The following is a 27,003-nucleotide window of genomic DNA, read 5'->3' on the forward strand; positions in this document are numbered from 1 at the left end:
TTCTATATCATTTAACTAAGTTATACACAAACACCTGATGACTTATGCATGAAGTTATAAGAGAGTGTGATGAGTCAAATACTTAAGTACGACGAGATATTATAGAGATTCAGTCACACTACTTGTACTTACATAGGCATTTGCAAGCATAACTAGCCATAATGAGCCACGTTCATACTACTACCAGCGGTACGAACTCCCCGCCAAAGGTGTGACCTACGGGAACACAGCCAGGCAGGCTACCGCTTGAGCCCCGGCTTACCCCCAGGTCACCGCTGACGCGCCGCGCCAAGACAGCATCAAAAGCTCCAGAAGCTGGGGACTGAAGCATATCAGTCCCACATCGAAAACATGGAGAAGATCAGCTCTTTCCTCACCTATAAAAGGTTATGTCTTCTCTCCTCATTAATTACACATTTACTACTTACCTACTGTTACTTTGTCAACATAAATACATTGACTAACTTAGGCATTGGAGAAGTGAAGACCACCCAACGCGGTCTCCCTCTGACGCCCTGTGTATTTTACTTGACAGCTAGCGAAAGCTCTGAGAATATCACAAGTAGCGGTCCGCCCACCGGATCAGTGTTAACCAAGGTTTAGTTACCACTAAATCTTAGACATTAACATTGGCGCCGTCTGTGGGGACCTTTGAACAAAAGGTTATCCCACCACAACATCCACCGTGACTAACGGTAGCGGGGGAAACGTTGAGGAGCAAGCGGATCAATCCGCCAACCCCCACCCCACCAACCTAATGATTAACGTTAACCCAGTGGTTAATGTTAATCGTGCACTATTCAACACACCAATCAACCCCAGCGTGGAACCCCATATGCCCCCCCAGGTCCCGCCAACTCAAACTACGGCGGAGGCTCGGCCGAGCGGCAGTCGCCCACCGGTGCAGGACCTTGCCGCTATGTATGAGCTGGCACTGGCGGACCTCCACAAGGCAAACAGAGAATGTGAACAGGCACGCCGGGAGAAGGCGGAGGCCCAAAAGCAGGTCGCCACACTGATGGCAAGATTTGACGAACTGAAGAAGGCGCTGGAAGCAAATGCCAACCTAGCGTAGAGCGAGCAATCGCGGAGCACCAAACGCAGTCAACCCAATACCTGCGGAATGGTACCCATGCCAATCATACAGATGCAAGTACCGCTGAACCCACTAGAAATAATGGGCCCACCGCCTCTACCCCGCCTAATGATGGAGCAGGAGGCGGAATCACAGCCAACCACTAACCGTTCGGCAGCAAGGGCTAGAACGAAGGGTAATCCACCTGCCCCCAGGCGGGAGCTGGTTCAGCGGAACCTCCAGGAAGGGCCCGCTGGTGACGCAACAGCCCTAATCCTGGAAAGGATGCAACAACTAGAGCAAAGGCAAATCGAGCAGAGGCAGGCGCCCCAGCGCCAATACCAAATCCACTCTTTGCGTCCAGGCTAGGACCATTCACCGCCAGGATCCTGCATGCCATCCACCCGACACACGCAAAGACACCGAAGATGTCACATTACAGCGGCATGACTGACCCCTTTGTCCATATGGACACCTTCAAAAAAGTCACCAATAACAAGGGGTTCGATGACGCCACCCTCTGCCACATGTTCAGCGAAACGCTGGATAGTAAGGAGATGAGTTGGTTTTTTGAGTGCCCGCCGGGGTCCATTGACTCATTCCATGCACTATCAAATGCTTTCCTCTCTCGGTTCATCCTATTAGCTGCCGGACACCACAACACAACTCAGCTATTCAACCTCAAGCAGGGGGAGGAGGAAACATTGAAAGCGTTTGTCACCAGGTGGCGAGCGGCAACGTCTCAGTGCCGCGATCTTGATAAGTAAATGGCGCTGGCAGCTTTCAAGCAGGGACTCCTGAAGGGGCCATTTCTCTATCACCTCAATTACAACCATCCAAATGTTGCATATGACCATGTCATGAGCGAAGCTGTGATCTATGGACAGGCAGAGTTCATTACATACGGAGAAGCCCCACCACCTCCGCCAACACCGGTAAAGACCACTCAGCCTTCATCCAGCCATCCAGAAACCGCTAACAAAGCCCCTGCTACGCTGCCAACTGATAAGAAGAGAGAGTGGCAACAAGGCAACTACCAGAGCAAGCGGCAGAAGGACCAACATTACAATAAGGGCAGCCGCTCATCTTAGGGGGTTAACTGTAATAAACAGACGAAGTCCTCCCAGCGGTACACAGTTTTTACAGTCCTCACAACCTCATATGAGGAAATATACTACCAGTGCAAGGACCAGATTCCGCCACCACCCCCAAGAAAGTACCCAAGGGTGGGAAAGCCCAGAAACACCAGCAAGTGGTGTAAATACCACGAGGACAGCGGGCACAATACCAACAACTGCAATGCGCTCAAAACAGCTATTGAGACTTTGTACCAAGACGGTAAGATGGAACAATTCAAGGAGTGCCAACCACCACCCATGATCGCCAACATTGAGCCCATGGGCCGCATCAACACCATTGATGGTGGTGCTCCAATCACCAACATGTCTCACAGGGTAAAAAAGCGCTATGCAAGTGCTAACCACCCCAAAGAAGTTTGCAATATCTGCTATGAGAGTTCCGTTAAACTCCCAAAATCTGGTTAGGAGCCCATTACCTTCTCAGAGGAGGAGGAGCGCGGAGTACATCTGTCCCACGAAAATCCGTTCTTGATCGACGCCATACTCGACAAATGGTCAGTGGGAAGGGTCCTTGTTGACAGTGGGTCAGCTGTAAATGTCATCTTCAATGGCTGCTACAACAAACTCCAGCGGAACAGAAAATTACTACAGGATCATGAGCCATTGCTTAGCTTCTCCGGTGACGTGACACAGCCATTGGGTTCTGACTACATGTGACTAGTTATCGGCGCTAGTCCATGTACGGCGGAAATCCATAAGGAGTTCATCATTGTGGACTGTTTCAGTTCATATAACGCCATCATTGGTCGACCGACACTCAACAAGCTAAAATGCATCATAGCCAGATACATGCTCCTCATGAAGTTCCCTACTCCCAACGGGATAGGCTGTGTGAAGGGAGGTCAACAGCTTGCATGTGAGTGTTATTCAACGACTGTGTCGTGGTCAGCGCGCCGCCATGAGATCCTTACGGTGGGAAACCATGCACGGGCACCAGATATGTTTGAGGACCCTAGGGATGACGAGAAGAAATATGTCAAGAAGGAACCCGTCAACCCAGAAACATCCCTGAGGGTTATCAGCATCTCTAACGAACATCCTGAGTGGACAGTCAGCATCGGTGCCTAGCTAAACCCAGAGGTAGCGGCTGAACTCACCCAGTTTCTACGTGACAACGCCGCCGTCTTTGCATGGTCCTACGCTGACTTGTCAGGCATCTCCCCCGAGATCATCACACACAAGTTAAGTATCAAGCCATCCGCCTACCCTATCAAGCAGCGGCGAAGGGCCTTTGGTGAGGAGAAGTACCGTGCAATCGGGGAAGAGGTTGCCAAGCTCCAGAACATTGGATTCATCCGCCAAGTCAATTACCGCTAGTGGATTTCCAACTTGGTCATGGTCAAGAAGCCCAGCGAAAAGTGGCGGATGTGTGTCGACTTCAAACGCCTCAACAAGGCATGCCCCAAGGACAGCTTCCCGCTACCTCGCATCGACCAACTGATCAATGCAACCGCTGGACACGAGCTGCTCAGCATGATGGATGCCTTCTCCGGCTATAATCAGATCAAGATGCACCCCGGCGACCAAAATTCACCTCCTTCACCACCGACAAGGGCTTATACTGCTACAATGTCATGCCTTTCGGTTTGAAGAATGCCGGTGCAACTTACCAGCGGCTGATGAATGCCATGTTTGCTGAACATCTGGCCAAAATCATTGAGGTTTACGTGGACGACATGTTGGTAAAAAGCATCAAGGCCAGCAGACACGTGGCAAACCTCATAATCATATTTTCCATTCTCTTGGCTTATGGTATGCGCCTCAACCCAGAAAAGTGTTTCTTTGGCGTCACCGCCAGCAAATTTCTAGGTTACATAGTCAGTGAACGGGGCATAGAGGCCAATCCTGACAAGGTGCAAGCCATCCTCAACATGAAGGCTCTGAAGTAGAAGAAGCACGTTCAAAGCCTCCAGGGCAAGCTAACCGCTCTCTCCCTGTTTATCTCAAGACTTACTGACAGGTGCCTTCCATTTTTCAAGGTTCTGAAAATGACCCACAAGAAGGTAATCGACTGGAACCTAGACTATGAGGCGGCGTTCCAGAGCTTAAAGGAATACCTGGCAGCAGTCCCACTCCTCTTCATTCCTGTGCAGGGAGAGACACTGTACATATACCTAGCGGTATCACAGTCGGCGGTAAGTTGCGCCATTGTGCGACGAGACGGCCAAGATGAACTCCTTGTATTCTACACCGGCAGAAACAAGATATCCCCCCCTGGAGCAACTCACTCTCGCAATCATCGTCGCCGCTAGGCGCCTCCGCCCTCCGCCAATATTTTCAGGCCCACACAATTCATGTCTTAACAAATCAGCTGCTGAGACAGGTAATGCAGAACCCTGAACACTTAGGGCGTCTCAGCAAGTGGGCCATCGAGCTCAGCGAGTTCGACATTGACTACAAACCAAGAACCGCCATGAAAGGCCAAGCGGTAGCAGACTTCATCGCTGAGCTCACCGAGCGTTAGGATGAACCCAACACAGAGGCAAATCCCAGCACGAAAATGGTAGCCGCTGAGGAACCAGCCCCCCCAGCGGTCTAACTGGAACCTACACGTAGACGGCTCCGCTTGCGCCAAGGCCAGCGGCGCCGGAGTCATCTTGACAGGACCAGAGGGACTGAACGTGGAATACGCGTTAAAATTCAATTTCAAAGCCTCAAACAACATGGCGGAGTATGAAGCGCTAATCACCGGCTTACTCCTCGCCATTAACTCGGGCGCTGACAGTGTCAACATATTCAACGACTCCCAGTTAGTCGTTAACCAGGTCAATGACAGTTTCCAGGCCAAGTACCAACAGTTAGCGGCATACTTGAGGTACGTCAAAACGCTCCTCAAAAAATTCAAATTTCACACCATCACGCAGATCCCCAGAGAGAAGAACGCCAAGGCTGATTCGCTGGCAAGACTAGCAACCGCTCAGGCACACCAAAGTTCAGCGGACACAAGGGTGGAATGTCTTGACAGGCCAAGCATCACAAAAACCCTAGCGGAGATCTTCAATATTGAGGTCAATCCCAGCTGGATGGATGAAATCATCGATTACAAGCGCAATGGGACACTGCCAGCGGATAAGGTCGAGGCACGACTGCTCAAGCGGAGAGCAACCCGCTACAATATCCAGAATGGCAAGCTTTACCGCTAGGGGTTCACCCACCCCAACCTCCGGTGTCTAACCCCAGAAGAGGGAAATGCTGTTCTAGTAATGATACACGGCGGGGAATGTGGAAACCACTCGGGCTCCAGATCATTGGACAATCGCACAATGCGACAAGGCTACTTTTGGCCTACGTTCGGCGACGATTCTAGAAGGGTATCAAGGTCTTGCCACAAATGTCAACAATACGCGAACCTCCCCCATGCCCCGGCGGAACCCCTGTCAGTCATCATTGGTCCATGGATTCACTCCATGTGGGGCCTGGACTTGATGGGAAAATTCCCAACTGCCAAGGGCCAGTTCAAGTACATCATTGTTGCCATCGACTACAACAGCAAGTGGATAGAAGCAGAGCCACTGATAGCAATAACTACCGCCAAGGTAACTCACTTCCTCTGGAAGAACATCTACTGCCGCTATGGCGTCCCCCACACAATCATCATAGACAACGACACACAGTTCAACAACAAGGAACTCATATCTTTCACCGCTAACCTGGGCACCAAGATGAGTTTCCCAACAGCCAAGTCGTAGCAGCAAACAAGATAATCAAGAAGCTGCTAAAAAAGAAACTCGACGACGCCAATGGTTTATGGGCGGAGAAGCTGCCGGAAGTTCTGTGGGCCATCAGGACTACCCCAACTTTCGCCACTGGTGAAACACCATTCTGCATGATGTTCGGAACTGAGGCCGTCCTACCTATTGAGGTAACTCAACCTACCGCTAGGGCCGAGGGCTACAACCCTGAGACCAACGGCAAAGGCGTCAACCTCGACAGGGACCTCCTAGAGGAGAAACGACACAGGGCCCATTTGCACAACTTGCAAAACAAGCAACGGTTATCGCTTTTCTACAACGCCAGGGTCAAGGCTCGGAACCTCCAATTGGGGGACTGGGTAATGAAGGAAGTCATTCCACCGCCAACGGCACTCAGCCTAACTTGGGAAGGTCCATACAAAATTGTGAAAGTCGTTAGCCCCGACACCTTCTACTTAATGGACAAGGATGACGTCACAACGACCCACCCTTGGAATACCGAACACCTTCGGTATTACTACAAATAGTCATACCGCTACCCAAGAGCATCTTGACTTAGCTAAATTTTTGTTCAATATTTAGCTAAGGGAAGCTACCCAACGGTACAACCCCGCTTTTGTAAAACGCTAATCTGTCAGCTATCAATTAAACGAGGAATTATTCAAACCATTGTCACCAAGTCCAAGCACAGAAGTTTATTGGCAACGCCAACAATGTTCAGCGGACCACATCCGCCACACTGTGCACTTGGAACAATTTTAATTCCTTTAATGTTTCGTTGATTAACAAAAGCACAAGTCAAAACTCTAGTGGTATGGCAACATGCAAACAACACAAGGAATCCAACACAGAAAATTCAAATGCAAAAACTAACTGCATATATATTAAGGGTCGGGACTCCCCGCCCAAAAATATTGTCAAAAAGAACAAAAGGCCTCAGTGGCACTACAAAACTATGGCACAGTTTCAGTTCTGTTCTCAGGAGCAGCGGCGCTGTTATCCCCAACCGGCGGTGGTTGTTGCCTAGCCAGGTGGCTCGTCTGATCAGATCCATGGGCGGTTGGGCTCGACGTCCATATGGTGCCATCCGCTCGGGTGTGGGCAGCCATAAAACCAGCGCGGGAGACTTCGGACTGAGTAGGATGCGGAGTCCGCTGGGAATCATCCGCCATCCGCTCACCACTTTCTCCACTACCTGAGCGGACACCCTCGACTCTAGTAGGGACCGCACTACTCGCGGATTCCCGCTGACCTGACGGCCAGGCGGATTGGGATGCCTTCACCCAGTCAATTGTGCCCTTTTGCTTTAGAAGGTCCAGGTTGGCGATGACTCCGGCCTTTGCCGCCTCCGTCATTGCCTTCTTATACTCCGCCGATTGCTTGAACACCTCCACGGCGGCGGCCTCCATTCGGCTCCTCTCCATTTCCCGTCGGGCAACCTCACCCTCCAACTGCTGCACCTCCGCGGTTTAGGCGGCAGAGTCCCGCTGAAGGATCTCAATCTTCTTGCCCTTGGCCGCCAGTTGATCCTGCAACAGCGCCATGTCTTGCTCCAGCTGAGACACGCGATTATTCCGCTCGAGGTCCCTCTCAATGACGACATTCAGCTTGCCGCGAGCATCCGCAGTGTCACACTCGGCCCTGGTCAATCGCCTTTGAACCTCTGCCAGCTTGTCGTTGGCCTCCCTCAACTCCCTCTGGAGATCACTCATCTCCCCCCTTAGCTGCCGCTCAACGCGGGGCTGGCTCGACGCCGCCAGGAACATCTCATGTAGCCCAACAGACAGGTGTCCGAAGGCAGAACTATATGGCGATTGATCAACGGCGGTCGAGCGCACAATCCCCTCCAGCCCGCTGAACCCGAGTCGCTAGCAGAGGTGGAAAAGAAACTCCCGCTCAGGGTCGGTCAAGAACTCAGCATACGCGGCAAACGAGTCTAGATCACTCGTCGGCGCCTCCTTACCAGCGACCACGGTCACCCTGGGCTGGGCCTGCTTCGCCTTCTTCTGTTGGCAGGCCCCAATGGTCTCTGCATCAGCGACATCATCCTCCTCATCAGTGTCGTTTTGCAGCTGCCTCCTTTGCAGTACCACCAGTGTAACACCAGCGGCGACAAGGAGCGATCTCATCTGCGGCTCCAGCCCCGCAATAGACACTGCCTCCTTGGAGGGCACCACCCTCTTCTTCTGGGGCCCAAGCCTGTTAGCGGACACTCTCTCTTTCTGCTGCACAGGCGCAGCAGGGGCCTTGCTCCCGCCAACTGCCCCATGAGCGGCACCCCCTCCCACCTGGGTCACGGCGAACCGTCGGCGCCAAGATGAGAGTGATGAGGCATCAGCAGCACTACCGGAATCTCGGATTGGACCACCACCAATGTCTCGGGATCCACGGCAGTTTGTTGGACCTCCAGCCCAGCGGCGTACATGCTCTCCAGGAAGTTATTGATCTCTGCACGATCTATAGCCTTCTCAAACGCCTCACAACTTGCTTTGTTTCCCGGCGGTGAATCTGCAACCATCGCATAAATATTAAAAAAAAAAGAAAAAAAAAAAGGGACAAGTCGGTGGGAATCGCTTACCAACGGCGCGTGTCAGCTTCAGATTAACCAACAGTTCCCACCCGGTGAGCAAGCGGAGGTCGAGCAGGTTACGATTTTGCCAACAGCCTCTTATCCTCGCTAGGCGACACTACTCTTCGCGGGTCAAATTGTAACGAAGACCCACTGCACAAGAAACGAGATAACGATTAGAAAAAATATATATGGTACAGACACATCGTACGGACAATACTCGCCAACTGCAGTCAGCAATGACTATCAACAACCTCGGATTGGTTGGAACTCCGACTTGATCCTATACGTCGGCGCCCCTGTGTTTGCACCAGCGTCATACTCCCACCTCTAGGTCACCACGCAATACGTCGCCCGCCAGGGAGACATTGAATCTTTCAGATTCTCTACCAGCTTGGGTGCCCCCCGGCGACGGGTGAGGTTCACCTGTCCGCTACACCCTTGTCGCCTCACATAGAAGTGAAGTACCTCCGCCACAGTTGGCTTTTCACACCCAGAGAGACACCACAGCGAGTTCAGCGCTAGCAGCAACCGCCACATGTTGGGGCAGATCTGCCCAAAAGCTAGACCAAACTCACATACCAAGATCTGAAGATTGGGGAGTAGTGGGAAGGTGACACCCTGGCGGAAGATGGCTTCGTGAACGGCAGCGTGCCCCACTGGAAGAATTGAGGCCCTATCATCGGCGGTCGGCTGGCGCAACTTCACCACGCCGGGTAAGCGGAAAACCCTCTGAACACGGGTGGCGACAGCCGCTGTCATAGGCCCTCCCGCCTCATCAACGGCAATCCCGTCGGGGAGAACCCAGGCTGACTCAACTTCTTCTCCGCCGGCATCCCTCACCACATCAGCGGAACCGCTAGCGGCGCTATTGCTCGCTAGCCTCTCCTCCCGCCTTTTACGAGCGGCAACTTCCTCTCTTGCCCTAGAACTCTCAGGACGACCGGCACGACCCATGACAACCTCCCAGGGTATGGTCTGTAGCGGCACGATGTCTAGCGGTTCGGACAGTGAGGTTCCTACATGGGCAGACAGACGCAACGAGTCAATAAACATCCTATCCGCCACGTTGAGCGACACGTCAGACCCGGAATCCTCACTGCTCGAGATCTCTACGACGCTAGCCATCACAAACCCTAAAACCCAAACCAGTTAGTTCCAACAGGATCTAAACTCACCCTTATCTCTGTTTTCAGACAAGAACGTCAAGAACACCCATTCCCAGAAAACCCAGAAAATGCCAAAACAAGAACAACCCGAATCTACACTCAAACCCAGATTCGACCATCTAGCAGGGCAAAAATCCTCAACCTCCTATCAAACACCTAAAACCCACCCCTAAACACAATACTAGACCCTCAGAGACACCGGAGAGCGACATAAAACCACAACGAAACCAAAAACCCAGAAATCGACAGAAACAAACAAAAACAAAATACAACAGGGAGGAGTTTTGGGATACCAACCTCAGGGATGAAAACTCTGATATGCTCGAGGATTCCCGTCGTCGCTTCACAAAGTCTTCGTCCTCCAAAGATCGACAACTTCACAGAGATTGCAGAATACTCTCAGATCTCATAACAAGGCTTGAGGACAACGATAATGGGCAAAAGTACAAAGTGTTAAACCTCTAGGTTTCCCTCTCTTTTATGTCAACATCAGACCAATTTAGGCCGTCCGCTAAAAAACGACATCGCACCACGGCCGTACACGTGCCCCTCGAACGCACTAACTCCCCGGATTAACCGAGGCGTCACCTCGGTTACAAAATCAATAATTACTCGCATTAATGGCGAAGGGACGGACGTGCTGCGAGGACGTTTTTCCACACGCTAACCCAATACATGTCAGCCACGTGTCAGACACCTTCAGACGAAGCGTTTGTACGAAGAAATATTCCACAAGGCAGGAATACTAACCGTCAAGAGCGAGATAGTCTCCACTAAGCGCAACACCGCTAGCAGAACCTCCCCTTTTTCATCTTGCAAGCGAGATAGTCTCCGCTAAGCGCAACACCGCTAGTGGAGTTTCTCCCTTTTCATCTTGCAAGCGAGATAGTCTCCGCTAAGCGCAACACCGCTAGCGGAACTTCTCCATTTTCATCTTACAAGCGAGATAATCTCTGCTAAGCGAAACACCGCTAGCGGATTTTCCCGCTTTTTACCTCGCAAATGAGGCCGTCACCGCTGACCGCAACTCCATTCATTGGGCCACCGCCAGGTTCCCGCAACACTGCTGGCCACTTACTATCAGCGGAGGGACTTCCGCCAACGACGATTCCCGAGGCAACGCCTCACTTTGATAACGACCGCCACGCGACATTGCAGTCAAACCAAGGTCCTCTGGGACAAAGGGGACGTGTCAACAATCTTCGACGTCCCTGATCAGGCCTGATTGACCCCCGCCACTTGGGTATCAAAGATTGGGTTCACTACCCAACACCCTCTGCTCATCGCAGCTCCCCTCAACAAACAATACACCGGCCAAATGGAGGTCTATCTTAGCCGGGGAGTGGGGGACTCCCTAGGGGGCCTAGCAGGGACCCACCCGAAAGGGTATAAAGCGTTTGTTCAATAATTCCATGGTTTACAACGCACTGACACTAATTATGCTTTTGCAAGTCTGGTGGAAGTAACGCTACGAACCGCTAGGCAACTCCCCAACCAAGATTGCCCTCCTTGACTGGGGACTTGGGGGACTTGTACTTACATAAGCATTTGCAAGCATAATTAGCCATAATGAGCCACGCTCATACTACCACCAGCGGTACCAACTTCCGCCAAAGGTGTGACCTACGGGAACACAGCCAGCCAGACTACCGCCTGAGCCCCGGCTTACCCCCAGATCACCACTGACGCGCCGCCACGCGCCACGCCAAGACAGCATCAGAAGCTCCAGAAGCTGGGGACTGAAGCATATCAGTCCCACATCGAAAACATGGAGAAGATCAGCTCTTTCCTCACCTATAAAAGGTTCTCTCTTCTCTCCTCATTAATTACGCATTTACTACTTACCTACTGTTACTTTGTCAACATAAATACATTGACTAACTTAGGCATTGGAGAAGTGAAGACCGCCCAACGCGGTCTCCCTCTGACGCCCTGTGTATTTTACTTGACAGCTAGCGGAAGCTCTGAGAATATCACAAGTAGCGGTCCGCCCACCGGATCAGCGTTAACCAAGGTTTAACTACCGCTAAATCTTAGACATTAACACTACTAGATTGTCTTTTACTGGTGGAGCACTGATGTGACTCTCCTCCATATAAACGAGGTCATGTAACCTCTAATACACAAGTTTAAATCGCCTTGCCCCACAGAGAGGACTTGAACTTTACAGAGTTTTCAAAAGACCTTGTTTATGTTCCTAGCTGCTCCAGCCTCCAGGTATGACACCAAGAACCCTAATTTATATCTCACTAAAATTAATACAAAAACACATGTCAAATGGTATCCTAAGCTATTGTTAGTGATCTTGGTTGTTTAATTAATATAGGATTAAATTCAGTTTAGTCCCTCGAACTTTAGGGCTAAAATCAGTTTGGTCCCTGACTTTTTTTTTTTAATCAAGATGGTCCCTGCACTTTCATTTTCCATCACCCGAGTCCAAATTTCAAAGTTGACTCCAATTGTGACGTCATATGGTGAGTTGGCACCGACAAGCATGGCCCACTGTTCAGTTTATGGTTCTCAGTTTGGACGAAATGTCCAAACTACCCCTAACTTTGACTCTCACACTCAGCTCTCCCATATTCTTCTTCTTCCTCCACCAAATTAAACACCTCCACCATCCCTAGTCCAAAGCAGAACCCCATATCCATTATCTATGTTAATAATCTACTTCCAACCAAATCACAGCAAAACAAAAGCACATTATCAGAGCTACAAAACCAGAAGTAATCAACATTTTTTCTTCCCTGAGCTAGAATAAAAGCTAGAATTCTCATCAACATTAGGACTAAAATCTCTATCAACATTTCCATCAAATTTCACCAAATTACGAGCCTTTAACGAAAACCCACCTCCAAACTCACCACCATTATCCAATTCCCGATCTGGGTCGAATTCCATTTGATCCATGAGATGAAACAAAGCCACGACAAGGCTTATGATAGCACTGCAACGCGATCTTGGGCAGCGAAGAGGGAGCCAAGGAAGTGGTTGCAGCGGCGACGTGGTCCCAATCAGCAGATTTCAGATTGGTACGGCGGAGAGCCAACTAGCGGTCACGATCGGCGAGGATAAGGGAGAGGGCCTCGTCCTGGGTCCAACAAGGGGGTGGGCGGCGGTGACGACGATGAACATGGTTGGGTTGCCCGGATGCCCTCCCACGACTCCAGCACGCTCATGGTCTCGTCGTTGATCTCAAATCCGACATGCAAAACGAGATCAGCGGTGGAGGAGAGCGACTGAACTCTGGATTTGTTGCTTAGCATGGTGAACTGGATGTGGTACGGGTATGGGTTAAAAAGAAGAAGAGAGATGATCTGAGGGTGTGGGTCAAACGGGAATGGGATCCCGTTTTCTTTGTGTTTTTTGGATTAATTTGGGCTAGGAACGGCGCTGGAGTTATTGTGGTCGTGATCTGAGGGTGAAGAGGACATGGGTTGAGACGTGGTGGAGGAGAGGGAGAGGGGGAGATAGGGAGGAGCTTTCGGGGAAGAGAGATGAGGAAAATAGTATTCAGGGTAGTTTGGACATTTCGTCCAAACTGAGAGTCAAAAACTAAACAGTGGGCCATGTTTGTCGGTGTCAACTCACCATATGACGTCACAATTGGAGTCAATTTTGAAATTTGGACTCGGGTGATGGAAAATGAAAATGCAGGGACTATCTTGATTAAAAAACAAAGTCAGGGACCAAACTGATTTTAGCCCTAAAGTTCGAGGGACTAAACTAAATTTAATCCATATATATATATATATATATATATATATAGTTTCAACAACGGTTCATTGTAATTTTCCTAAACCGTAAATGTGCACGTATATTCGCTGTATAGGTACACATATATCATTGCTTACGTCTGTGGTGAGCTGAACCCAAAACAATTCACGGGAATTGTGAGCTGTAGTAGCCTGCAGCATTCATTTTTGATGAAGTACACAAATCACAAACGCCAACGTACTTCTTTTTTTTTCCTTTTCGGTTGAAGTTTTCATTGGTCAATCTCTTGTTTTGACTTGAATGTTCCATTTTTCTTTGATAAGGTGGTTATTGCCAAAACAGTTACAAAACTTGAAAGGTTGGAAGCAATATCTCCATGGATACGGACATATACTAATTGGTCATCATCAGACCAAACCCCACGTGTTTCAATTTGCACTGAAGAGGGCTGAAAGTTATTATAAAATTAAATGCCAAGTGACATCATCCATGATGCCCAAGACCAAAGCCATCGCATTCCCTCCAACTTTCTTTTTCTATAAATATCTACCTAGACAAAGTGGCCAGCTAAAAAGCCAAACTAATTTGTGTGTTCTAGCCATAACCGATTAATTTTTCCTTTTCATTACAAAGACCTGGGTTGTTTTGCTAGCTAGCTAGCTAGCTGTTAGCTTCTGCAATGGAGATCATCAGCTGTGACCTTGAAAAAGCCGGTCACAGTTTCAACAGAAGGGGTTCGTTTTGGACTGACGATGGCAGGGCGGTTTTCTCAGCATCTTCAGTTGGAGAGGACGACGAGGAAGCTCTCAAATGGGCAGCTTTGCAGAGACTTCCTACATTCACTCGTTTGAAAAAAGGTCTGCTCACTACTACTCAAGGCCATGCCAACGAAGTCGATGTGCATCACCTTGAGCTCCAAGAAAAGAAAGACTTGATCGAGAGGCTAGTGGGAGTTGCTGAGGAGGATCATGAGAAATTTTTGTTGAGGCTTAAGAGCCGAATCGATAGGTAATGTATAGTTCTGAGTTTAGATTGTGTTGAATTTTCTTTGTTCTTGACAATAATGTGGAGTTGATGATTCCTTTTTTCTTGGTATGTGTATCTCAGAGTTGGAATTAGTCTTCCTACAATTGAAGTTAGGTTCGAGCATTTGAAAATTGCAGCTGAAACTCATGTTGGAGGCAGGGCTCTGCCTTCTGTCTTCAATTATTGTGTTAATGTAGTGGAGGTACTAATAGACTACCACATTTCAAGTTTTGGCATATATAATCTCACTGTTAATTAGTTTATCCTTACATAACTATTTGTTTGTTCTGGGTACCAAGGGTTTCTTGAATTGCCTGCACATTCTTCCTGAAAAGAAGGAACATTTGTCTATACTGAAAGATGTGAGTGGGATCATCAAACCTTGCAGGTGAAGAAACTCACTGGCTCTACTTATTAGTTATTATAGTCTGTGTGGCATAAATTGCCTGATTGATACTCAACTTGGTTCACTTGTTGTGTTTGTAGGATGACATTGCTTTTGGGTCCTCCAAGTTCGGGGAAGACCACGCTCTTGCTGGCTTTGGCCGGAGAGCTTGATAAGGATCTCAAGGTTGTATAAAATGAAATGGGCCTTTTAAGTAAGGTTTTTCTGTTTTATGTTTAGGTATTAGAATTGGATTTTGTTACTAATGTCTTTTAGTCAAAATTCTTGTGCAGGTTTCAGGAAGTGTGACTTACAATGGTCATGGCATGCACGAGTTTGTGCCTCAGAGAAGTGCTGCATATATCAGTCAACATGATGTTCATATTGGAGAAATGACAGTTGCAGAAACCTTGGCCTTTTCCGCAAGATGCCAAGGGGTCGGACCTCGTTATGGTTCGTTTATGGGACTGCACATTTCTTTAGTTTCCTTTAATTTGCTGAGTTAGACCATAACTTTATTAATTGCAGAAGATAATTGTTTATAATGTTGAATTTTGGCAGAGATGCTAGCAGAGCTAAGTAGAAGAGAGAAAGATGCAAGTATTAAGCCAGATCCAGACTTGGATATCTACATGAAGGTGAGAAAATTATCATACAAAATTGACTGACTGTTCACCTTCCCTAATTTTACAGAATGTTTTTGAAATGATTATCCATGTCTGGGGATTTTAATTTTCTGCTATTGTACGTAGGGAATAGCATCAGAAAGCAAAAGAGCAGCATTTGTGACAAATTATATTCTGAAGGTAACATCATTTTTGTTCTGTAATAAGAAGAGGATTTCTAAAATAACTCTTTAGTGATGACTAATGGATTCGATTTGCAGGTTTTGGGATTGGAGGGCTGTGCAAATACCTTGGTAGGGGATCAATTGATAAGGGGTATCTCTGGAGGACAAAAGAAGCGAGTCACAACTGGTAAATAAAGTCGTAACTCTTACATGAGCACTAACTGTGCTCTGATTTTTGTATGAATATATGAAGTGGAAAAGGTTTGATGAGTGAATCATATATATAGGTGAGATGTTAGTTGGTCCTGCTAAGGCACTATTCATGGACGAAATATCGACTGGTTTGGATAGTTCAACAACTTATCAAATAGTGAATTCCATCAAGCAATATGTTCACATTCTCCAAGGGACTGCATTCATCTCACTACTGCAGCCAGCACCCGAGACTTATGATCTATTTGATGACATTATTCTCCTTTCTGATGGTCAAATTGTGTATCAAGGTCCCCGTGAACATGTTCTCGATTTTTTTGAGTCTATGGGCTTCAGATGTCCAGAGAGAAAAGGTGTGGCCGATTTCCTGCAAGAAGTAAGTCCATTTATAGATTATCTTTCATACTGTGACAAAAATTAAAATCAGAATTATAGTTGATGAAGTGTGCAAGTAATATGGTGTAGGTGACATCAAGGAAAGATCAGGAGCAGTATTGGTTTAGCAGAGATGAACCTTACAGGTTCATCACAGTCGAAGAATTTTCCGTGGCATTCCAATCTTTCCACGTAGGGCGCGCAATTACACATGAACTTGCTACTCCATTTGACAAGACCAAGAGCCACTCAGCTGCATTAACAACAAAAAAATATGGTGTTAAAAGAGCAGAACTGCTGAAAGCTTGTTTCTCAAGGGAGTTCTTGCTCATGAAGAGGAATTCATTTGTTTACCTTTTCAAGCTTATCCAAGTAGGTTTTTAACTTTATTTATTTATTTATTTGTTTTGTTTAAGTTGTAACCATTTCTATCTTTCTCTATGCATGGTATTAATTAATAAATTATCATCTCCTTCCCTCCTTAGCTCTCAATATTGTCTCTGATTACAATGACACTGTTCCTACGAACTGAGATGCACCGCGATTCAGTAATTAATGGAGGAATTTATGCTGGCGCATTATTCTTCTCCTTGGTTGCTGTTATGTTCAATGGAATGGCAGAGCTTTCGATGACTATAGCCAAGCTTCCAGTGTTTTATAAGCACAGAAAGCTGCTCTTCTTTCCACCATGGGCATATGCACTTCCGGCATGGCTCCTCAAGATCCCTCTCACCTGTGTTGAAGTTGGTGTTTGGGTATTTATCACCTATTATGTCATTGGCTTTGATCCAAATGTTGGAAGGTAAAAGTAACATACTAGAAGCAAAATTGTTGATCACTTTCTCCTTAACATTTGTTTTCATGTTGGTTCTGACCCCAAATCATATACTGTCATGAACGTGTAATGCAGATTGTTTAAGCAATACCTTCTCCTCCTACTCATGAATCAAATGGCTTCTGGATTATTCCGATTCATTGCTGGAGTAGGTAGAAGCTTGACTGTTGCTAATACATTTGGCTCATTTGCACTAGTCATGCTTTTCGCTTTGGGGGGCTTTGTCCTGTCAAGAGGTAAAAAATCTAAGTAAAGATACTTGACGTCTGGTAACTAAATTTCTGTATCAATTAATTCCATGTTTCTCAATTTTTTTTGGTTGACTCCACAGAAAATATAAAGAAATGGTGGATATGGGGCTACTGGATATCACCTTTGATGTATGGGCAGAATGCAATTGTAGTTAATGAATTCCTTGGCAAGAGTTGGTCACATGTAAGTCCTTCATTGAGCCATTTCAAACATTTTGTAGTTGGTCATCTCTAAGTAATTCTCTGATTTTGATCTATTACTGTTAAAGGTTCTTCCAAACTCAAACGAATCATTAGGAGTTGAAATTCTGAAATCTCGTGGATTTCGTACACATGCATATTGGTATTGGATTGGCGCAGGAGCATTGGCTGGATACATGCTCTTATTCAACATTTGTTACACTCTGGCTCTCACTTATCTAAACCGTGAGTGCATTCACCTAGTAAGTTTGCACTAAACTTTAAGAAAAGACAGAAAAGATTAGCTCATGATACCATAAAATGATTATGCAGCTTTGGACAAGCCACAGGGTGTTAAATCAGAAGAATCTCAAGGCAATAAAGATGATGACAAAAGCTTGACTCCTCAAATCAGCAAAGGTGATATATCTTGTATAGAAGTTTTGTTGTATATCTGTTGACTACATGCCATTTATATACATATAATTTTTTTGGAAATGCAGAGAAAGGAGATGGAAGTACTACGCATAACACGAAAAGAGGAATGGTTCTTCCATTTGAACCATATTCCATCACCTTTGATGAAATCTCATACTCGGTGGACATGCCACAGGTGATGTGTGCAACCAAAATTATTATATGTTCGACACTGGACAAGCTTGCCCAACTTTCTCAACATAACTTGTGTGAATCCTATACATAATTTCAGGAAATGAAGAACCAAGGTGTTCCTGAGGATAAATTGGTGCTCCTCAGGCGCGTGAGTGGTGCTTTCAGGCCAGGTGTACTCACAGCTCTTATGGGAGTGAGTGGTGCTGGCAAAACAACTCTAATGGATGTACTAGCTGGTAGAAAAACTGGGGGATATATTGAGGGAAATATCACAATTTCTGGGCACCCCAAGAAGCAAGAATCATTTGCTCGGATTTCTCACTACAACAGAAAAGCTAATTTGCGAGGAACAACTTCCTCGCTGAAAATCGAGATTTCCTCGCCATAGTGTTTTGACGAGGAAAATATTTTGGTCGTCAGTTCCTCGTAGTAGGCTCGTCAAGAAAAGTTTCTACAAGGAAACTACTATTTCCTCGCCAAACTCTTTTCTCGATGAAAATACTTTTTTCTCGCCATTATACTTTAGCTAGAACTTTTTTTCTCGCCAAAACTCATACTTTTTCGTCACTGAAAAATTTTGAGGGCCAAATAATAGTCGTTAAATATATTTCCCGATGAAATAGATTTTATCGCTAAACTATTATTTCCTCGCTAATGATAAGTAATAATATAGAAATTATAAATAATAAAAAATTTAAATACACTTTTTGGGACAAAAATATTTTCGTCGTTATAGATAGATAGCTTTGGGTGATGAAGTTTTTCCTCGCTATAAGCTATCTTCAACGAGGAAATTTTATTTCCCTTGTACTGTGTATGCTTATAGCGAGGAAACCATTCCTCCCTAATTGTACTCACTGACGAGGAACTTTACTTTTGTCATTGTAGGTTCTCTTGTCCATAATGAGAAAATTCATTTTTATTGCAATTGTTTGGTTATGGCGAGAAATAAGATGAGTAGACAAAAGAAATATATACTAAAATTAAAAGTAATAACTCAAAGTATTCCCTTACAATAAGTACTAATTCAAAGTAGTTATATCAATACTATATACTAATTCAAAAGAGTTTAGGGATCCTCCTCAATTTTGTTTTTGGGATCCTCCTGATCACTTCCCTAAATCTTGGAATAATTATCTCTTCTTCCCTTGCACTTGGAACTCGTCACTAGAAATGAAAGTCCTCTTTTAGAGATTTTGTAGAGAGCTTTAGCACCTGCAGAGCATGGCAACAGGAGCCCACTTACGGATCAGAGCCTGCAATTAAGATGTGAAGATGAATTAAATTTTAGCCACACATACGACTCCATATGAACTATACATACATATGACCCAAATGCTTGACAAAAACATCTCACTCTGAAGTGCTCATAGCAGATTGGAGAAATTTTCCTCATTGAAACAAATACAGCTATGAAAGAGACTAAATTGTACAAAAAACAAGAAAGCTGCAGAAATTAAAGAAGAGCAATAATAAATAAAGACAACCCTAAATAAGCTTAGCAATAGCAAAAGCATACATCACCACCATCAGGCACAAGTGATAAATATTGTGAACCCCCACAAGCACATAAGGTTGTTTCAGTAGATAATTAAACATAACGATCCAGAGCAATTCCAATCTACTGGAGAGCTTGCATGCAACATTGTTCATACAAGTACCATGGGAATCATATTAATTAAACATAACGATCCAGAGCAATTCCAATCTATAATTTTGATGTCACCAAGGAAATGGTATAGACTACTTTGTATCATATACAAATCAAATAAGACTAATCTGTAACACTAACCTGTTGATTCAAGTCTCTCGCCTTATCTGCATATGCACGAGACTTTGATGTTAAACGATTAGACATTTGGCTGACCTCTACAAAATTCAAATTTGGGAGCTATTTTATCACTTATACAGAAGCCAAAACCTTCCCTTTAGAAGCAAACAGAAAACTTACAGTCCAACTTTTCACCGACGCCAAGAACTTCCTGAACATTGCAAGTCATTATTTGGTGGACTTCATAGAGTTCATTATTCAACTTTGAAATAGTCCGCTGAGTACAAGTGTCCTGGTACAATTTCTTGGTTCTCTGTATGAATGTATCTTTTAAACATAAAAAGTAAAAGGAAATCAAACTCAGAAAAAGAAGCACCAAAACATAAAGCAAAATTACATAATTTCACATAAATATGAAAGAGTTCAAGTTATGGCAGTAAACCTACCAAATTTAATAAAAGCATATATGGTCTTGCAGGTGCTAAAACTCCCTACCTAATGATTAAGAAGGTCATGAGATTAGCTATCGAAACTTTCAATAGCAAAAGAGTGCGTTATACTCCATATGGTGGATCAAAAAGGCAGTTTTTGAAATTTGTTTTTATGTATTAATGTAATCTGAGAACTAGGACCTTTTAGTACTTCTTTACTCTATTATCCTTGTTAGAAGGAGTTTTAGACCCCCACAAATTACTCTATGGAGTTAAAATAAACAAAAACAAAGCATTGTAAAGTGGAATTGGCTAATGTGTTAGCAATGTCCAGAGCTTGTCATTATGAAGGAACCTGTCACAGAGAGAATCAATCCAAAAACACACAATGATTCAAACAACACTTGCACTTAACACCGTAAAATTCATGCTCCGACCCTAATCTTGCAAAGTAAACAGGCAAATATTAAATTTTCAGTAGCAAAAGTTGGTACTTACTGAAAGCCTGACGAAATTATTAACTTGCAGCGTCATACATCCATTGATCACATATCCATACACAGAAAAGAAAAGAACACCAGTATTATTTGGTATTGAAATACAGAACATAAACATCATTGAACTGAATTGAAAGCTCATCGAGAAAGGGACGTACCTGGCTAATTGAGTCGAGGCAAGATTTGGTGGCAATTACTGAAGCCATGTTTGGTGGTAAATGTTATAGGCAAAACTGCAGCTAATTGAATCGAGGCATATCTTTGCCTCCCTCCCTATTTCAATTCAAGACGAAAAACAAAGACAAAAAGAGACAAAAACTCCAACCCAATTACAATTCACCAAACACTTCTCTCTTTCTCACTCACAACTCAACATTGCCATAAGCCGCAAACCAGACAATCCAAAGCCCACTTGATTCGAAAGCCATTAAAGCACAAGAACAGAGCAAGTACCCACCTTTTTGCTGTTAATCAAAAACCCAAAAAGGAGGAGCAATCTTTAAACCCCAGGAGAGTCATGAGCGTATGGTGTAGGGTGTATCGTAATCGACGCCATGATCAACACTGCCAACCGCTTCGTCGTCGACCAACAACAACGCCCCGTCACAACCCTTCAAGCCTTCATATCTTTATCCTTGTCTGTAAGATTGAATTGGCTGTTATACTGTATAGAGAACCTAATAAAACAGTTGAAGTTACAGACATACCTGAAGGGAGGGACTGAAGTGAAGCCAAACTCTCAATACCAGATCGGTTCTCCAGTGATAGAGCAAACCCAACGAAAAATTGAAGGAAGCCTCTGTTTTGGTTGATTGAGATCTCCCCGATCGCCATCAGGAAGCTTATTGATCACCCATGCAGTCCAGTTTTTCAGTTTGCCCCCAAACCCCAGCCGAGCACTCAAACCCATTTCTTCTGTTCTTTAGACCCAGTTTGCCCCCAAACCCCAGCCGAGCACTCAGACCCAGTTTTTCAGTTTGCCCCCAAACCCCAGCCGAGCACTCAGACCCAGTTTTAGGGTTTTTTGTCGTGTTACTCTTCTGACTGATTTTTTATTTTTATCTTTGGGCGCATTTTTGTTGTTACATTGCCGCATTCAAGTCCCGCTTTTTATTTTTATGTTTTTGAAACCCGCCTTCTCTAATTCTTTTTCTTACCTCGATCAACAATATAAAGTTTAGATTTAGGGATTAGGGATTAGGGATTAGGGTTTAGGGTTAAGAGTTTAGGGATTAGGGGTTAGGTTTTAAGGCTAATGTTATGATAATGGCTAACTAAATGATTATTTTGAAAAAGGTTTTGCATATACAATCTATGTATGAAGATCTAAATATTTTTCATAGACAATCTATGTATAAAGATCTAAAGTTTGAAGGGTTAGATTGTCAAAATTAAATTGTATAGTATGTAGCGTCTAGAGTACGACCCCCTATGCAATCATATTTCTACAATCCAAACCATTCGACTTGTAAGACACCACTCCTTGATCATCTATGCAAAATTTCAACTCAATCGGGAACCAATTAACTATTTATGATCATGATGATAATATCTGTTAATACTGAACAAAGTGTGTTCGATTAGTTATTTCTTCCAAAGGTCAACACCTTAATGAAATATGAGGTGTCCTAAAAATAAATCAGTTTGGATCTTCAAATCATAATGGTCCCATATGCAATTTCTTAACATGTGAAGATGTCATGTATACAAAGTGGACGCAAGATTAATGACAAAGAAACGGATCGAGAATATATATATATCCTATCCAGAGCGGAGCTCTGCTTTGGAATTAACGTGTGAAGTTCGAGTTTTGGGTCACTTTTCGGTCGCATATCCACATCTCAACCGTTCAGTTTTTAGGTACTAGTGTATAGATCATCTCTGCAAATTTTCAGCCAAATTGATGATCGTTAAGGTATCTAACTCGCTTAAACCAATGGACAGACTGAATCTGTCAACCTGAACCGTACTAGCTTTAAGGCAGTTATCAATGCCTTAACGATCATCATTTTGGCTGAAAATTTGCAGAGACTATCTATACACTAGTACCTAAAAACTGAACGGTCGAGATGTGGATGTGCGACCGAAAAGTGACCAAAAACTCGAACTTCACACGTTAATTTTCAAAGAGGAGCTCCGCTCTGGATAGGATCTGTATATATATATCCCTTCTAGTGAGAGATCTTTTCTTTTTTGGCTTTTTTAAGGGATCGCTCACTAGAAGGGCCTAAAAACTGAACGGTCGAGATGTCAAAATGCGATAAAAAAAGTAAGTCTAATAAGCAATCCCTTAAAATGGTAAATAAAAAAAAATCCCTTAGTTGAAGGGCCCTCTATCTATGTGTGTGTGTGTGTGGATATATATTTATATACACGTATACATATACATTCAAGTAGTATAGAGATGAACTTGAATTAAATTAACTAACCAAGCAATCATTCCTAGTAGTCCTCTGATTATAGAGAGGTCAGGTGCAAGAGACAATTGAGACATTCAGAAGAGAAAGTGTTGTTTAAAGAATTACAACTATTGTATTTATTTTAAAATATTTTGAAAAAAATCTGAAAAACGATAATTGTCAGGACTCGACCTCTGGACAGAAATAACCTTAGAAGATTTGAAAATTAATTAAATTAGGAGGGCAGTTATGATAATTACAAAAACTATTTTTATTAAGAAAATTAAATAGAAAAGATCCCACAACCAACTTTTCTCTCCTAATCTTTTCTGCAATAACTATTTTTTTTGTCTTTTTTTTTTCTAAAAAAAACAAAAACTTTTATAAATGCAAAGCACTTTGTAAACACACAGACTTTTAGCGAGGAAATAATACTTTTGTCGCCATTGAATTTGGCGGATTTTACATAATTTTTTCGCCAAACTAACAACGGCAAAATCGTTATTTCCTCGCTAATTGCTTCTTTTGACGAGTAAATAGTTCCTCGTAAAACACAGACTTTTAGCGAGGAAACCGTACTTTTGTCGCCATTGAGTTTGGCTGGTTTTACATAATTTTCCTTCAAAAAAATAACGAAGAAATCGTTATTTCTTCGCTAATTGCTTCTTTTGGCGAGAAAATTGTTCCTCGTAAAACACAGACTTTTAGCGACGAAACCTTACTTTTTGTCGTCATTGAATTTGGCGGGTTTTACATAATTTTCCGCCAAACAAATAACGACGAAATCATTATTTCCTCGCTAATTGCTTCTTTTAATGAGGAAATAGTTCCTCGTAAAACACAAACTTTTAACGAGGAAACCATATTTTTGTCGCCATTGAATCTGGCGGGTTTTATATAATTTTCCGCCAAACAAATGACGACGAAATCGTTATTTCCTCGCCTATTGCTTCTTTTGACGAGGAAATAGTTCCTCATAAAACACGGACTTTTAGCGAAGAAACCATAGTTTTGTCGCCATTGAATTTGGCGGGTTTTACATAATTTTCCGCCAAACTAATAACGACAAAATCATTATTTCTTCGTTGAATATCGTTTTCGCGATGAAAAAATTCCTCACCCAAGTCTCATATTTCCTCGCTAATAACATGATGATTTTGGAGACCAAACTATGGTAACTTTTAGTGATGAACCGAAATCTTCGTCGTAGAAAGTGGTGTATAGTGAGGAAAATATGTTTCTCGCTGAAAATCTAATGACATTTAGTGAGGAATCAAAATATTCCTCGTAAAAAGTGACATTTACTGAGGAAAATAAATTCCTCGCAAAAAACTTGGTCGCTAAAAAGACTTTTTGTTGTAGTGTCTGGATACTGTGAGCAGAATGACATCCACTCTCCACATGTTACTGTTTATGAATCCTTGATGTACTCAGCATGGTTGCGTTTACCTGCAGAAATCAATTCCGAAACAAGGAAGGTTGGTATCTTAACTTCCAAAGTAGATTTGTTAGGCAACTACTAGCTTAAGGTCTTTCGTGTCTTATGAGATACATTCTTGTAGATGTTTGTCGAGGAAGTGATGGCACTTGTGGAGTTGGATCCGTTAAGGCAAGCACTTGTAGGGTTGCCTGGTGCAAATGGTCTCTCAACTGAGCAAAGAAAGAGGCTGACCATTGCAGTTGAACTAGTGGCTAACCCCTCCATAATTTTCATGGATGAACCAACTTCTGGCCTAGATGCAAGAGCTGCTGCAATTGTTATGAGAACAGTTAGGAATACTGTGGACACCGGAAGAACAGTTGTGTGCACCATTCATCAGCCAAGCATTGATATCTTTGAATCTTTTGATGAGGTAGATCAAAATCTTCATAGATAAATTTACATAATTTATCTATAATACACAAGCATGATATATTTAACATGTCATTGCAGTTATTCCTACTGAAGAAAGGGGGACAAGAGCTATACGTTGGGCCATTGGGGCGTCATTCTTGCCATTTAATCAAGTACTTTGAGGTATTCAGAAATCAAAAGTTTGAGCTCAAATATCTTTCTTTCTGTTGAAGGTTTCTAATACATATACTTCTGCATGAAGGGAATTGATAATGTCAGTAAGATTAAGGATGGTTATAATCCGGCTACTTGGATGTTGGAAGTCACCAGTTCTGCGAAAGAAATAGCTTCTGGTGTTGATTTTGCTGATATTTATAAAAATTCAGAGCTATACAGGTAGGTTTGACCTATTGACTTGAGAAAGATTTGGTGATCAAAGTAATTCTAATTTATGTGTGCATTTATTTCAGGAGAAACAAAATACTTATTGAAGAACTGAGCACCCCTCCTCCAGATTCCAAGGACCTGTATTTCCCTACTCAATATTCTCAGCCATTTTTAACACAATGCATGGCTTGCTTATGGAAACAACATTGGTCGTATTGGCGCAATCCAGCATATACTGCCATAAAGTTGATATACACAACCATCATAGCCTTGATGTTGGGGACAATGTTCTGGGACCTTGGCTCCAAAACGTAAGTTACAATACTGAAAGTATACAAGTTGATATTCTTGCAAATATATTTGATTCCCAATCTGATTTTGAATACTTTTGGGTGCAGGAAAAAACAACAGGATCTGTTCAATGCAATTGGTTCTATGTATGCTGCTGTTCTGTTTCTTGGTATTAAGAATTCAACTACAGTTCAGCCAGTAGTGTCTGTCGAACGAACAGTCTTTTATAGAGAACGAGCTGCTGGAATGTATTCTCCATTGGCTTATGCATTTGCACAGGTAGGTGACCAATAGTACATTTTACCAATTGATAACTGATTTACTTTTCTTATTTGTCTTACACGGTCCACATTTTTTTGCAGGTTGCAATTGAGCTCCCATATATTTTTGCCCAAACAATTCTCTATGGTGTCATAGTCTATGCAATGATCGGTTTTGAGTGGACTGTGACTAAATTCTTATGGTACCTATTTTTCATGTATTTCACATTTCTGTACTTCACCTTCTATGGTATGATGGGAGTGGCCTTTACACCGAACCAGCACGTTGCTGCTATAAGCTCTAGTGCATTTTATGCAGTATGGAATGTCTTCTCCGGGTTCTTAATCCCACGAACTGTAAGCATTCCTCGCTCTTAATTTCTATTGCATGTTTCTTCAGTACCTGGAATGTACTTATTTTCTGATACTACTATTCTTTATCTTGTTCTTTTGGTACAGAGGATTCCTATATGGTGGAGATGGTACTATTGGGCATGTCCAATGGCTTGGAGCTTGTATGGATTGGCTATATCACAGTTTGGAGATCTACAGAACGAGCTTGAGACGGGCGAAACTGTGGAACAATTTATGAGGACTTACTTTGGCTTCAAACATGAATTTCTAGGAGTGGTTGCAGCAGTAGTTGCTGGATTTGCAGTACTCTTTGCATTTGTCTTTGCCTTTTCAATTAAGATGTTGAACTTCCAGAGGAGATAGAAGGTTTTGTTTCATCAGGAAACATGTCAATTTGTACATCAGGCCATCAGCCATGGATTAGTCTTCTCTTCAGCTTTCATCTTAATAGTAATTGACAACCTGTTTATAAGTGATATGATTCTTTTGAACTATTAGTAAAGCCAACCAAATTATTTCATTGGAATTGAAAGCACCCAATCAACTGGACTTCCTCTCTGTATTATACAAAGCACGTACTCGCATTTCATGGCGCCACAAGCCACCCTTGCAACTATTCTTTCAAGAACTTACACGTCTAAAACAAATGAATTCAAATATTTTTGCCCCAAGACACGTTTCTCTAGGGCTGAAAAATGAGAATAATGAGGAAATATTAAGACATGATTGTGAAGGAAGTATTTGCCCGCCC

General features: G+C 43.9%; 2 protein-coding genes across 5 annotated transcripts; one reads left to right on the plus strand and one right to left on the minus strand.

Annotated features, from left to right (window-relative positions):
* Window positions 1–13,936: 13,936 nt before the first annotated feature.
* Window positions 13,937–26,772, plus strand: LOC133735975 (pleiotropic drug resistance protein 1-like). The gene is made up of 25 exons (XM_062163411.1): window positions 13,937–14,369; window positions 14,469–14,589; window positions 14,687–14,775; window positions 14,874–14,958; window positions 15,066–15,225; window positions 15,334–15,410; window positions 15,525–15,578; window positions 15,659–15,749; window positions 15,850–16,151; window positions 16,241–16,522; window positions 16,636–16,952; window positions 17,061–17,221; window positions 17,317–17,420; window positions 17,506–17,662; window positions 17,750–17,836; window positions 17,920–18,029; window positions 18,126–18,344; window positions 24,491–24,604; window positions 24,689–24,979; window positions 25,060–25,143; window positions 25,223–25,356; window positions 25,431–25,658; window positions 25,746–25,917; window positions 26,001–26,255; window positions 26,358–26,772. The coding sequence occupies exons 1-25, from the start codon at window positions 14,041–14,043 to the stop codon at window positions 26,613–26,615; spliced, it is 4,281 nt and encodes a 1,426-aa protein (XP_062019395.1). The 5' UTR covers window positions 13,937–14,040; the 3' UTR covers window positions 26,616–26,772.
* LOC133738729 (25.3 kDa vesicle transport protein SEC22-1-like) lies at window positions 18,983–21,757 on the minus strand. Of its 4 annotated transcripts, none has more exons than XR_009860249.1 (6): window positions 21,435–21,754; window positions 20,729–21,366; window positions 20,246–20,294; window positions 19,980–20,126; window positions 19,821–19,897; window positions 18,983–19,284 (listed from the first exon to the last, which is right to left on the minus strand). XR_009860249.1 is itself a non-coding variant. In XM_062166318.1 (6 exons), exons 2-6 carry the CDS (start codon window positions 20,867–20,869, stop codon window positions 19,237–19,239), a joined length of 411 nt encoding a protein of 136 aa, XP_062022302.1. In that variant the 5' UTR covers window positions 20,870–21,354; window positions 21,435–21,757; the 3' UTR covers window positions 18,983–19,236. The 4 variants fall into 4 exon arrangements, 2 of the variants coding, with proteins under 2 accessions (XP_062022302.1, XP_062022303.1); XM_062166318.1 differs by having other exon boundaries at window positions 19,821–19,846; window positions 20,729–21,354; window positions 21,435–21,757; XM_062166319.1 differs by having other exon boundaries at window positions 19,821–19,846; window positions 21,435–21,757.
* Window positions 26,773–27,003: the final 231 nt, after the last annotated feature.

The sequence above is a fragment of the Rosa rugosa genome, chromosome 3 (genome assembly GCF_958449725.1).
Source record: "Rosa rugosa chromosome 3, drRosRugo1.1, whole genome shotgun sequence".
NCBI classification, from domain to species: Eukaryota; Viridiplantae; Streptophyta; class Magnoliopsida; order Rosales; family Rosaceae; genus Rosa; species Rosa rugosa.